The 12,664-nt window shown below is 44.9% G+C and overlaps 1 protein-coding gene across 2 annotated transcripts in view; it reads left to right on the top strand.

Moving 5' to 3' along the window:
* Positions 1-10,683, top strand: part of LOC112221616 (forkhead box protein J3) — a 90,812-nt gene extending 80,129 nt beyond the window's left edge. For both annotated transcript variants that reach the window (XM_024383790.2, XM_024383789.2), the window contains 4 exons: positions 2,305-2,406; positions 7,336-7,524; positions 7,802-7,903; positions 7,991-10,683. In XM_024383790.2, the coding sequence (XP_024239558.1) occupies positions 2,305-2,406; positions 7,336-7,524; positions 7,802-7,903; positions 7,991-8,103 (506 nt within the window). In that variant the 3' untranslated portion in view covers positions 8,104-10,683. The remainder of the gene's footprint in view (positions 1-2,304; positions 2,407-7,335; positions 7,525-7,801; positions 7,904-7,990) is intronic.
* Positions 10,684-12,664: the final 1,981 nt, after the last annotated feature.

The raw sequence follows: 12,664 nt of genomic DNA, 5'->3' as shown, positions 1-12,664 counted from the left end.
AGATTTGAATTTAGTTGAACTACCATCAAGCTACTGCATAATGTAGCAAGTTGAACGAAATGTAGTTCCATACTCTCCAGTATTCACCCCGCTTGGCATTTTTCCTATTTTGTTGCCTTACAACCTGGAATTTAAATTACTTTTGGGGGGGGGGGTTGTATCATTTGATTTACACAACAGGCCTACCATTTTTTTATTGTGAAACAGACAAGAAATAAGACAAAACAGGAAACTTGAGCGTGCATAACTATTCCAGACCCCCCCTCCCCCAAAGTAAATATTTTGTAGAGCCACCTTTTGCAGTAATTACAGCTGCAAGTCTCTTGGGGTATGTCTCTATAAGCTTGGCACATGTAGCCACTGTGATTTTTGCCCATTCTTCAAGGCAAAACTGCTCCAGCTCCTTCACGTTGAATGGGTTCTGCTGGTGTATAGCCATTTTAAGTCATACCACAGATTCTCAATTGGATTGAGGTCTGTGCTTTGACTATGCCTTTCCAAGACATTTAAATGTTTCCCCTTAAACCGCTCTAGTGTTGCTTTAGCAGAAAGCCTTGGGGCATTGTCCTGCTGGAAGGTGAACCTCCGACCCAGTCTCAAATCTCTGGAAGACTGAAACAGGATTCCCTCAAGAATTTCCCTGCATTTAGCGCCATCCATCATTGCTTCAATTCTGACCAGTTTCCCAGTCCCTGCCGATGGAAAAACATCCCCACAGCATGATGCTGCCACCACCATGCTTCACTGTGGGGGTGGTGTTCTTTGGGTGATGAGAGGTGTTGGGTTTGCGCCAGACAGTGTTTTTCTTGATGGCCAAAAAGCTACATTTTAGTCTCATCTGACCAGAGTACCTTCTTCCACATGCCTTTTGGCGAACACCAAACGTGTTTGCTTATTTTTTTCTGTAAGCAATGGCTTTTTTTCTGGCCACTCTTCCGTAAAGCCCAGCTCTGTGGAGTGTACGGCTTCAAGTGGTCCTATGGACAGATACTCCAATCCCCGCTGTGGAGCTTTGCAGCTCCTTCAGGGTTATCTTTGGTTTCTTTGTTGCACTGCTGATTAATGCCCTCCTTGCCTGGTCCATGAGTTTTGGTTGGAAACCCTTTCTTGGCCCAGTTTGTTGTAGTGCCATATTCTTTCCATTTTTTTAAATAATGGATTTAATGGTGCTCTGTGGGATGTTCAACATTTCTGATATGTTTTTATAACCCAACCCTGATCTGTACTTCTCCACAACTTTGTCCCTGACCTGTTTAGAGAGCTCCTTGGTCTCCACGGTGTCGCTAGATTGGTGGTGCTCCTTGCGTAGTGGTGTTGCAGACTGGGGCCTTTCAGAACAGGCGTGTGTGCGTACATATGTATACTGAGACCACGTGACAGTGACACTTAAATAAAGTCCACCTATGTGCAATCTAACTAATTGTGACTTCTGAAGGTAATTGGTTGCACCAGATCTTATTTAGGGGCTTCATAGCAACGGGTGTGAATACATATGCACGCACCACTTTTCAGTTACATTTTTTTAAACAAGTAATTTTTTCCATTTCACTTCACCAATTCGGACTATTTTGTGTATGTCCATTCCATGAAATTCAAATAAAAATCCATTAAATTACAGATTGTATTTTTTTTTTTAAATAGGAAAAACGCCAAGGGGGATGAATACTTTTGCAAGTTACTGTAGCTATGTCGTTTGCTATTCTGCTACTCCCCAAACTCGCATTACGCTGTGTGAAGCTGACAAATTCAGAGACGGGCATTTCTGAACCTCCCCGACGTCTTTCATTTGCCTAGACTTTGTTTTTCCTGTGTCTCTGCACTGTGCTTTCGGCTCAGAGAAAAGCCCTATACAAATAGACGCTCCATTATCTGGGTTAGTTCTCCCTCCACAGTGGCTGGGATGAATAAAAGCAATCCCCGTCTTAGATCCACAGCTTCAAATGTGTTGCCATTTGGGTTTGTGATGAAAGGCAGAAAATCATTCCTCTTCACTAATGTCTGTGACGTGAAATTACATCTTGTGGTCAAAAGCATCACTACTTCTGTTGGTCCTTGAATGTCACTCTGTTGATTACAGCACCGTGCTCTTGTCAACATTTCCCTAACCTCGTCCCCAGGGTAATTGCTACAATGTTATAGAGAGCTGGCTGGTGGACAAGACTAACATTTCCCCTACCGTTACTTAGTTGGGTCTTCCTGCCTAGCCCGTTTAGCTCTATTACCCACTCCCCTTACCTGAAATAATTTGTCTTAGAAGAAATCGGGAGGAATCACTGCATGGTCTGTTTCTGCCTGCCTGCGCAGGTCTGTCCGCCAACTGGTACCCCAACCTGGACTGGCTGAAGGAGAGCTGTCGCATTGCCAGCAGCTACAATTGGGCTGACGTGGACCTCTCTCCATTCCAAGGTAACAAAGACTTGCATTATCCTAAAGTGAGGAAATGGTGGTAACGCTTTCTTTGGACCACCATGTGTATAATGCTATTATAACATCTGTAACACTCAAGAGTAATAATAATAATGCATTGAATTTATAACTCACTTTTCATTGAAAAACTTTCTCAAAGTCCTACAGTGAATGCATTACAATAAATAAAAACAAGACATAGACAAAGACAAAGGACACAACTAGGCAGGGCATCTTACACAAAGAACATAGCTGACGGTACAAGGGTCAAGGACAATAAGGAACACAGCAATATCTAATGAAGGCCTTCCTAACGAGTATTTTTAAGGGAGTCTGATGCCTTCAGGTGGTCCGAGAGTGCATTCCAGAGGCGGGGGGCAGTCGAGCAGAAAGCAGATTTTATTTTTTATTTTTTCCCATGGAGCAAAGCTTGAACGTAGAGGAGCAGGCTATCATTCTATCTGAGATTACAGGTGGGGTTATGGGATACGAACAATTCTTTGAGCTATGGAGGGGCATTGCCATGGGTAGGATGTCAAAATAATAAAAATAATTTGTTTTTAACTGACTTGCCTAGTTAAATAAAGGTTTTTAAAAAATTGATGCAATGTCAGCAGGAGTGTTTTAAACTTGATTCTGATTGAGACGGGGAGCCAGTCCAGGGATGCTTTGTCTCCTCAAGCTGGACTATTGTTACACACACTTCATCGGGATCAGGAGTCTCCAAAAGCTCCAGTATATTCAGAATAGTGCTGCCAGGATCCTGATGAGTGCATGAACACTGACACTTCGCCCCCATCCTGGCATCTAAAGATGTGGATGATCTTCTCAGCATAAGACTGAGTAATGGTGTGACGGAGTTTGGCAATGTTATTAAGGTGAAAGAATTATGCTTTATGTGCTCGTCAAAGGTCAGAGAGGAGTCGAGCTTAACACCCAGATTTTAGACTGAGGATGAGATCAATATTCTGGCCTGCAATGGTGAGGTGGGTTATGGGTGAGTGCTGAACCGCATGTACAGTAGCTTATTGTTGGCACTGGTCAGAGGCTCCATGTGTAGCAACATGACTTGGTAGATCTCAAAATCAATGCAACAGAGTTAAAATTATGGCATTAAGTTAGCTAAATGGAAGGAGTATGCTACAATGAGCAACCGACAGGTAGGCTGTTTAATCTGAATGGAGTTGCTGTAGACAAGGATGGGGAGTGCAGCCAACTAGCCGGCTAGCTATTTTAGCTAGCTTCTTTACATCGATTTGAGTAACCGGGTATCTGAAAATGTTGTATTAAATTATTTCAAATTGCCATCCCTGCTCAAGGCAGGTGTTCAGACAGGCACACGCAGCAGAGGGACTTGGGGTAGTCTTTACATCAGCATAGCAGTGGAAGGGAGGGAGGAGGAGGAGGAGATGGCTGCCGTTTTATGGTATCCTAACCAATTGTGCTATTATGTGGGGGTTTTTCGCGATATTTGTAAATTATTTTGTACATAATGTTTCTGCATTACGGAAGAAAAGAGCTTCTGGATATCAGGACAGCGATCACTCACCTCGGAGTACACAAAGATTTCTTCAACAACAACAACAGCAGCAAGCAGGACTCACACAATATTCTCCAAACACCCCACAGGGCAGACATCCCAATTATTCGCAAAAGGAAGAGCCGGATGCCTCGTCCGGACATGCAGAAGGCAACTAGGAAAGCTGCCGTTACCGTCAATATTACTTGCCAACGTGCAATCATTGGACAATAAACTAGACGAGGTAAGATCACGACTATCCTACCAACGGGAGATCAAAAACTGTAATATTCTATGCTTCACGGAATCGTGGCTAAATGACGACATGGATATTCAGCTAGCGGGATACACGCTGCACCGGCAGGATAGAACAGCACACTCCGAAAAGGCCAGGGGGGGGTCGGTCTATGCATATTTGTAAACAGCTGGTGCACGAAATCTAAGGAAGTCTCTAGATTTTGCTCGCCTAAAGTAGAGTATATTGTGATAAACTGCAGGCCACACTACGTGCCTAGAGTTCTCAGCTATACTTCTCGTGGCTGTTTATTTACCACCACAGACAGATGCTGGCACCGCACTCAGTCAGCTGTATAAGGAAATAAGCAAAGAGGAAACCACTCACCAAAACGGCGCTCCTAGTGGTCAGAGACTTTAATGCAGGGAAACTTAAATCAGTTCTACCAAATCTCTATCAACATGTTAAATGTGCAACCAGAGGGAAAAAAATTCTAGACTCCACACAGAGATGCGTACATTTGGTAAATCTGACCACAACTCTATCCTCCTGATTCCTGCTTACAAGCAAAAGTTAAAGCAGGAAGCACCAGTGACTCGGTCTATTAAAAAAATGGTCAGATGAAGCAGATGCTAAACTACAGGACTGCCTTGCTATCACAGACTGGAACATGTTCCGCGATTCTTCCGATGACATTGAGGAATACACCACATCAGTCACTGGCTTTATCAATAAGTGCATTGAGGACGTCGTCCCCACAGTGACTGTACGTACATACCCCAACCAGAAGCCATGGATTACAGGCAACATTCGCACTGAGCTAAAGGGTAGAGCTGCCGCTTTCAAGGTGCGGGACTCTAACCCGGAAGCTTACAAGAAATCCCGCTATGCCCTGCCAACGAACCATCAAACAGGCAAAGCGTCAATACAGGGCTAAGATTGAATCATACTACACTGGTTCTGACGCTCTTCGGATGTGGCAGGGCTTACAAACTATTACAGACTACAGAGGGAAGCACAGCCGCGAGCTGCCCAGTGACACGAGCCTACCAGACGAGCTAAATCACTTCTATCCTTGCTTCGAGGCAAGCAACACTGAGGCATGCATGAGAGCATCAGAAGTTCCGGACGACTGTGTGATCACGCTCTCCATAGCCAACGTGAGTAAGACCTTTAAACAGGTCAACAACATACAAGGCTGTGGGGCTACATGGATTACCAGGACGTGTGCTCTGGGCATGTGCTGACCAACTGGCAGGTGTCTTCACTGACATTTTCAACATGTCCCTAATCGAGTCTGTAATACCAACATGCTTCAAGCAGACCACCGTAGTCGCTTTTGCACTCCACACTGCCCTTTCCCACCTGAATGAAAGGAACACCTATGTGAGAATGCTGTTCATTGACTACAGCTCAGGGTTCAACACCATAGTACCCTCAAAGCTCATCACCAAGCTAAGGATCCTGGGACTAAACACCACCCTCTTCAACTGGATCCTGGACTTCCTGACAGGCTGCCCCCTGGTGGTGAGGGTAGGTAGCAACACATCTGCCACGCTGATCTTCAACCCCTTGAGCTCCCCAGGGGTGCGTGCTCAGTCCCCTCCTGTACTCCCTGTTCACACACGACTGCATGGCCAGGCATGACTCGCAACACCCTCAAGTTTGCTGACGACACAATAGTGGTAGGCCTGATCACCTACAATGACAGCACAGCCTATAGGGAGGAGGTCAGAGACGCGGTACCGGAGTGCCAAGTCTAGGACAAAAAGGCTTCTCAACAGTTTTTACCCCCAAGCCATTAGATTCCTGAACAGGTAACCAAATGGTTACCCAGACTATTTGCATTGTGTGCAAATACTGGAATTTCTCAAACAGGTTGTTTCGATTGGGATGATCCTGGAGCTGTACGGCAACCACTTTTTCCAACACCTTGGAGAGGTTCACAATGTTGACATCAGCAAACCGCTCGCCCACACAACACCATACACGCCATCTGCCTGGTACAGTTGAAACCGGGATTCATCCATGAAGAGCACACTTCACAAGCGTGCCAGTGGCCATCAAAGGTGAGCATTTGCCCACTGAAGTCTATTACGATGCCGAACTGCAAGACCCTGGTGAGGATGACAAGCACTCAGATGAGCTTCCCTTAGATGGTTTCAGATGGTTTGTGCAGAAATTCTTTGCTTGTGCCAACCAACAGTTTCATCAGCTCTCTAGTGGTTAGAGCATTGGACTAGTAACCGAAAGGTTGCAAGTTCAAATCCCCGAGTTTACAAGGTACAAATCTGTCATTCTGCACCTGAACTGGCGGTTAACCCACTGTTCCTAGGCCGTCATTGAAAATAAGAATTAGTTCTTAACTGACTTGCCTAGTTAAATAAAGATTCAAAAAATGTTTAAAAAACACATGGTCTGCGGTTGTGAGGCCGGTTGGACGTACATTCAAATTCTCTAAAACTACTTTGGAGGTGGCTTATGGTAGAGAAATTAACATTAAATAATCTGGCAACAGCTCTGGTAGAGCTGGAGATTCCTGTAGTCAGCATGCCAATTGCACGCTCCCTCAACTTGACATCTGTGGCATCATGTTGTGACAAAACTGCACATTTTTATTGTCACCAGCACAAGGTGCAGCTGTGTAATGATCATGCTTTTTGACCAGCTTCTTGATATACCACACCTGTCAGGTGGATGGATTATCTTGGCAAAGGAGAAATGCTCACTAACAGGGATGTAAACAAATGTGTGTACAAAAGTTGCGGAATAAGCTTTTTGTGCATATAAAAAAATGTCTGGGATCTTTTATTTCAGCTCATGAGACATTACATGTTGTTTTTGTTCAGTTAACATTTTTTCTTCATTTTCTCAATTGCAACTTTGACACTGAAAGTATGATAGATAATGACAGTCTTAAAACTTCAATGTGAATTGTCTAAGTGCATTTTGGTATTGTTCTAAACAAAGTACAAGGATGTGAATTGGCTAAATTAAACTACAGGTTTGGATCAAATACAACAGAGTGACACACTTGTGTTTTCAAGTATTGTGGTGGCAGCATCATGCTATGGGTATGATTGTCGTGCAGGTGGGGGAAAGGAGACTAGGAGAAGAGGAAACCACTAAGGTCTATTGAAATGAGAACGACCCCCTGTCTGTGTATCTATGACAGGACTGAAGGAGAGCATGAGGCAGGCGGAGCTGAACAACTGGTCCCTGGACCTGGCCCAGATAGCAGACCTATGCTCCTCCATCAACCAGTTCTTCACACGCACCGGGATCATCCCACCACAGGGGCCCCCCATGCCCACCTGCCACAACCCCATGCACACCAGCAAGCCCAGCCAGCACATCAACACGGGTAAGTGGCCATTAGGATGGCGTTGCCTCACTAGACACTGATCTAAGTTAAGTTTTGCGGTTTCCCCTATAGTAACTGTCAGGATTGAGGACGGTAGCTGATCCTAGGTCTATGCCTAAGGGCAACCTCTGACATGCGTCCCATAGATCTGAAAGGGTTGGATTGCTTAAAACTAAGTCTCCTTTTACTGATCTTATAACAGTGTATAGGTCAATGGAGTTGTGAGGTAAGAACTGAATGACTGTTGCTTCCTGTTGGATGTCTTCATCTCCTGTAGGTAATCTGTACATGGACTCCAGACAGAACATGTCTTCAATGATGGGACCCCCGGGATACCCCCACATGCCCCCCATGAGCAATGCAGGCTCCACGGTGACAGGTACTACTGCTAACTACTCAGACCCTCTTGTAGTGTGTGTGTGCGTGCATGCGTCCAGCTGCCTTACACATCTACCTCCATTCTCAGGGCACCATGACCAGATGAACCAGCAGCACATGATGCCACCCGGGCACTACCAGATGAGGAGGCTGCCCACCAACGACATCCAGGACGACTTTGACTGGGACGCCATCGTTTAGGATCTCCCTGAAGAGAGGAAGAAAAGGAGGGATAGGGAGAGGACGTGAGAAGAGTGGAAACGACCACCTGCCCAGAAAAAAAGACATTCCAGAAGAGGAATATCAATCCCATGATCTTGGTCTTTTTATACGAGAGTATAGAGAGTGACTTTGACGACAATCATACACAGAGGGAGACAAGTCAACGTTTGCCAGTCGACAAGTCGGATGGTCACATTCGAGAAACAAACTTTTGGAATGGTTTGCATTGTCTCATCTCAATGTTCCGAGTGCCAACAGTTTTACAAGTGTCGGTGAAGTATATATTTTTGTATTCATGCTTCTATTCTCGTTTCTTTCCACTGAAAGCTGACAGTGGAAGCTAGGGTTTGTGATTCACAATAACTTTTTTTCAAGGGATGACCGCCTGCCACAACTGAAAGGAATGGGCGTGGATGAAAAAGATAGTGCCATTATACATATGAACAAGACTTGCCTCAAAGTGATACATTTTTGTTCCATCGCTACACAAACATCTGGCATCTTGCCAGTTAGTCCGGACAGTATTGCAACTCCTTGTCCCTCAATGTAGCACTCCTCACCTATCTGACAGGAGTGATCCATGGAATGATACTTTCACCACTTCCAAGAAATAAAGTTAGTTTGAAATTTGATAAGGGAAGACCAGATAAGGATGCTCATTCCAACAAGTGTCTGATCTCTTTGACTGACTCAAACAATGCCAACTGTATGGAATTGAGCACCATCTTGTGGTTGCAGGCTTATATTGCAGAGGGAATTGACCGTATTTGGTCAGAGGAGAAATCACATTGCACCAGATGTCGGTTCAAATGCTTTTTTGAAATCATTCAAATTCTTTGAGCATTTGTTTCAGCCCGCCTTGAGTGCCAGATGGGCGGGGCTTGCACTTTAAGGACGGTTCTATTGGTTCCATCGCAAAAGGCATGCTCAATCAAGCACAGCTGAAGTTTTATATATGATTTGAATCCATGTATGAATTGCACCCTTATATTTTAATTTTTATCCTTAATGTCTACGTAACTTGCTTTAAACTTTCAATGGTTTGATGAACAAAACTCTTCCACTGTAGCGGTTATTTTGTGCTTTGTATGTCACCACTTAACTCTGTGCTCATGAAAAAAATTGTGACGCTGGGCCAATGCTATGTATGTATCGCCTGTCAATCCCTTACTGGTGGTGTTATGGTGTCTACAGTTTTATCTAGGTCTGTGTGCGTGCATGCGCCTGTGCCTGTGTGAGAGTGTGCAAGTATGTGTTAGCGTTCATCAGGACTGTCCTGTTACTAGCTCCATGGTACGAAGCCCTCCGGGTCCCTGTTTCCTGTTATTTCAGAATAATGCATAACCCCTATTTCCTTTCTTAGCATTTCCAAAACGTCAAAGGTGACATGGGTATGTGTGTAGTTTAATGTACCTGTTGGCAGGTGCTTCGACAACTGTGGCGGAAAGGTACACCCAATGTACTACGTTATAAGCTAAATTAAGTGAAATAATGTGGATTTAGGACTTACAGTTTATAGTAGACTCGTGTGCCAGGTGAACTGGTGAACGAGACTACTATAACGTGACTTTAGTCTTTGGCCTGACAATAAATAACATGTAGTCCTCCTGTTCAAAATGATCACATGGTTACAGATTGGCTACATTCCGATTCTCCCGAAGTGTGCAATCGTATCCTTGAATTGCCCCTCATAGATTTAAAAGGAATTAACTTGCACCAATCCAGTTATGAAATACATGTGGGGGGGTGAATGAGTGTACACTTGGAGGGTAGAGAATCGGAATGGACGGGGACACAGATGATTCCAAGGTGCCTAGTCATAGGATGGGAGAGGGTAAGCCGTGTACTGGGTACGGTAGCATCAAGTAGAGAAAATGGTTAGACTGACGGGCCTAACCTGTCCCTATCTTCTGGGGGAAAAATGTAAAAAGAGCTCAGTGAGGGACAGAGTGTGGTGGACAATGCAGTAGAAACAATAAATAAACAGACAAAATGATCTAATGAGCTGCATTTGAACTGTGATACTTACAATTTTCAGTGTCTTGTTCTCTCTGTAACCCTTCAGTATACCTACAGTTCCATAATTTAAATCATATCCATTGAACGATGTAAATCAGTATTTAACTGAATATATACAGGGATGATTATTAAACGGGACCCAAAGTGCTCGTGTCTTTTAAAGAACTCAAATGATTTATAAATGCGGTAAAGAGGCCAATGGAACAGATGCCGGATTGCCTCACGTTCAACAAATCTGTTCTAATAAAGTGGATATTTGTCAAATCCGCAATGATGGATTTATTGTAACAGGCCCACAATGTGGTTACTAAAGTCAGATTTAGATATATTTGGATGTTTTTACATACCATTTAGAAGTAGGCCCATTTCAGGTTTAGAAGAAGTGACTGCTAAATGCTAGCTCACGTCTATGAGTGAAATCGGTGGTGTTAGTCGTTTTTAACTACACTGCTCAAAAAAATAAAAGGAACACTTAAACAACACAATGTAACTCCAAGTCAATCACACTTCCGTGAAATCAAACTGTCTACTTAGGAAGCAACACTGATTGACAATAAATTTCACATGCTGTTGTGCAAATGGAATAGACAACAGGTGGAAATTATAGGCATTTAGCAAGACACCCCCAATAAAGGAGTGGTTCTGCAGGTGGGGACCACAGACCACTTCTCAGTTCCTATGCTTGCTGGCTGATGTTTTGGTCACTTTTGAATGCTGGCGGTGCTTTCACTCTAGTGGTAGCATGAGACTGAGTCTACAACCCACACAAGTGGCTCAGGTAGTGCAGCTCATCCAGGATGGCACATCAATGCGAGATGTGGCAAGAAGGTTTGCTGTGTCAGCGTAGTGTCCAGAGCATGGAGGCGCTACCAGGAGACAGGCCAGTACATCAGGAGACGTGGAGGAGGCCGTAGGAGGGCAACAACCCAGCAGCAGGACCGCTACCTCCGCCTTTGTGCAAGGAGGAGCAGGAGGAGCCCTGCAAAATGACCAAATGTGCATGTGTCTGCTCAAATGGTCAGAAACAGACTCCATGAGGGTGGTATGAGGGCCCGACGTCCACAGGTGGGGGTTGTGCTTACAGCCCAACACCATGCAGGACATTTGGCATTTGCCAGAGAACACCAAGTTTGGCAAATTCACCACTGGCGCCCTGTGCTCTTCACAGATGAAAGCAGGTTCACACTGAGCACATGTGACAGACGTGACAGTCTGGAGGCGCCGTGGAGAACGTTCTGCTGCCTGCAACAGCCTCCAGCATGACCGGTTTGGCGGTGGGTCAGTCATGGTGTGGGGTGGCATTTCTTTGAGGGGCCGCACAGAATGTGACGATGAATGGACATGTATTGGGCTTGACATCCATACAAGCATTGTACTCCAATTTTTACCTCGACATAGGCTATTGTTTACATGTGTATTTCACACTTAAGTGTAGTATCATTTTGCTGGGGGGTAATGATGAGATTCGGGAATGTTCCCCATTACATGGCATTTCCATTGACCTCTTTACCGCATCTATGGTCAAGATTTCTGATTCCTGATTTCTGTCACGTGCTGGTTTTTGATGACGAGCAGAAACAATATATTGTATGTCAGTGTGTTATTGTGCTGACTGTATGTCATTTCAAATCATCAGTGAATGATGACTCATGAATGAAACAAATGGAGGGAGGGGTAGTATTTTGTTCTTTCAAGAGAGAAACCTTGTGTGTATATATAAATGTGATCAAATGCATTGGCTTTTTGTGACACTCTTCCTTGTACTGTGTCTTAGTTAAATGTTTATTAAAATGGTATTGATCAATTTTACTTAAATTTTGTTGTCTTTTTGGGCCAATTTCTTTTCTCTCCCCTCTTTCTCCCCAATTCTGTGGTATCCAGTTGGTAGTTAGTCTTGTCCCATCGCTGCAACTCCCGTATGGACTCGGGAGAGGCGAAGATCGAGAGCCCGTGCGTCCTCCTTGACACAACCCAGCCAAGCCGCACTACTCCTTGACACAACGCCTGCTTAACCCGGAAGCCAGCCCCACCAATGTGTCGGAGGAAACGCTGTACACCTGGAACCGTGTCAGCGCGAACTCCGCCCGGCCCGCCACAGGAGTCGCTAGTGCGCGATGGGACAAGAACATCCCTGCCGGCCAAACCCTCCCCTAACCTGGACAGCGCTGGGCCAATTGTGCGCCGCCCCATGGGTCTCCCTGTCACGGCCGGCTGTGACAGAGCCTGGAACCAGGATCTCTAGTGGCACAGCTAGCACTGCAATGCAGTGCCTTACACCACCGCGCCACTCGGGATGCATAGGAATGATTCTTGCTCACAAGAAATTCTCCAATACAGTCCATTCAGAAAGTATTCAGACCCTTTTGACTTTTTCCACATTTTGTTACATTACAGCCTTATTCTGCAATTGTATGTAATCAATCTACACACAATACCCATAATGAGGTCGAAGGAATTGCCTGTAGAGCTCCGAGACAGGATTGTGTCGAGGCACAGATCTGGGTACCCAAGAACACAGTGG

Source organism: Oncorhynchus tshawytscha, linkage group LG22, assembly GCF_018296145.1.
Source record: "Oncorhynchus tshawytscha isolate Ot180627B linkage group LG22, Otsh_v2.0, whole genome shotgun sequence".
NCBI classification, from domain to species: Eukaryota; Metazoa; Chordata; class Actinopteri; order Salmoniformes; family Salmonidae; genus Oncorhynchus; species Oncorhynchus tshawytscha.
The sequence above is the reverse complement of the archived record's forward strand: the minus strand, read 5'-3'. Positions and strand labels throughout refer to the sequence as shown.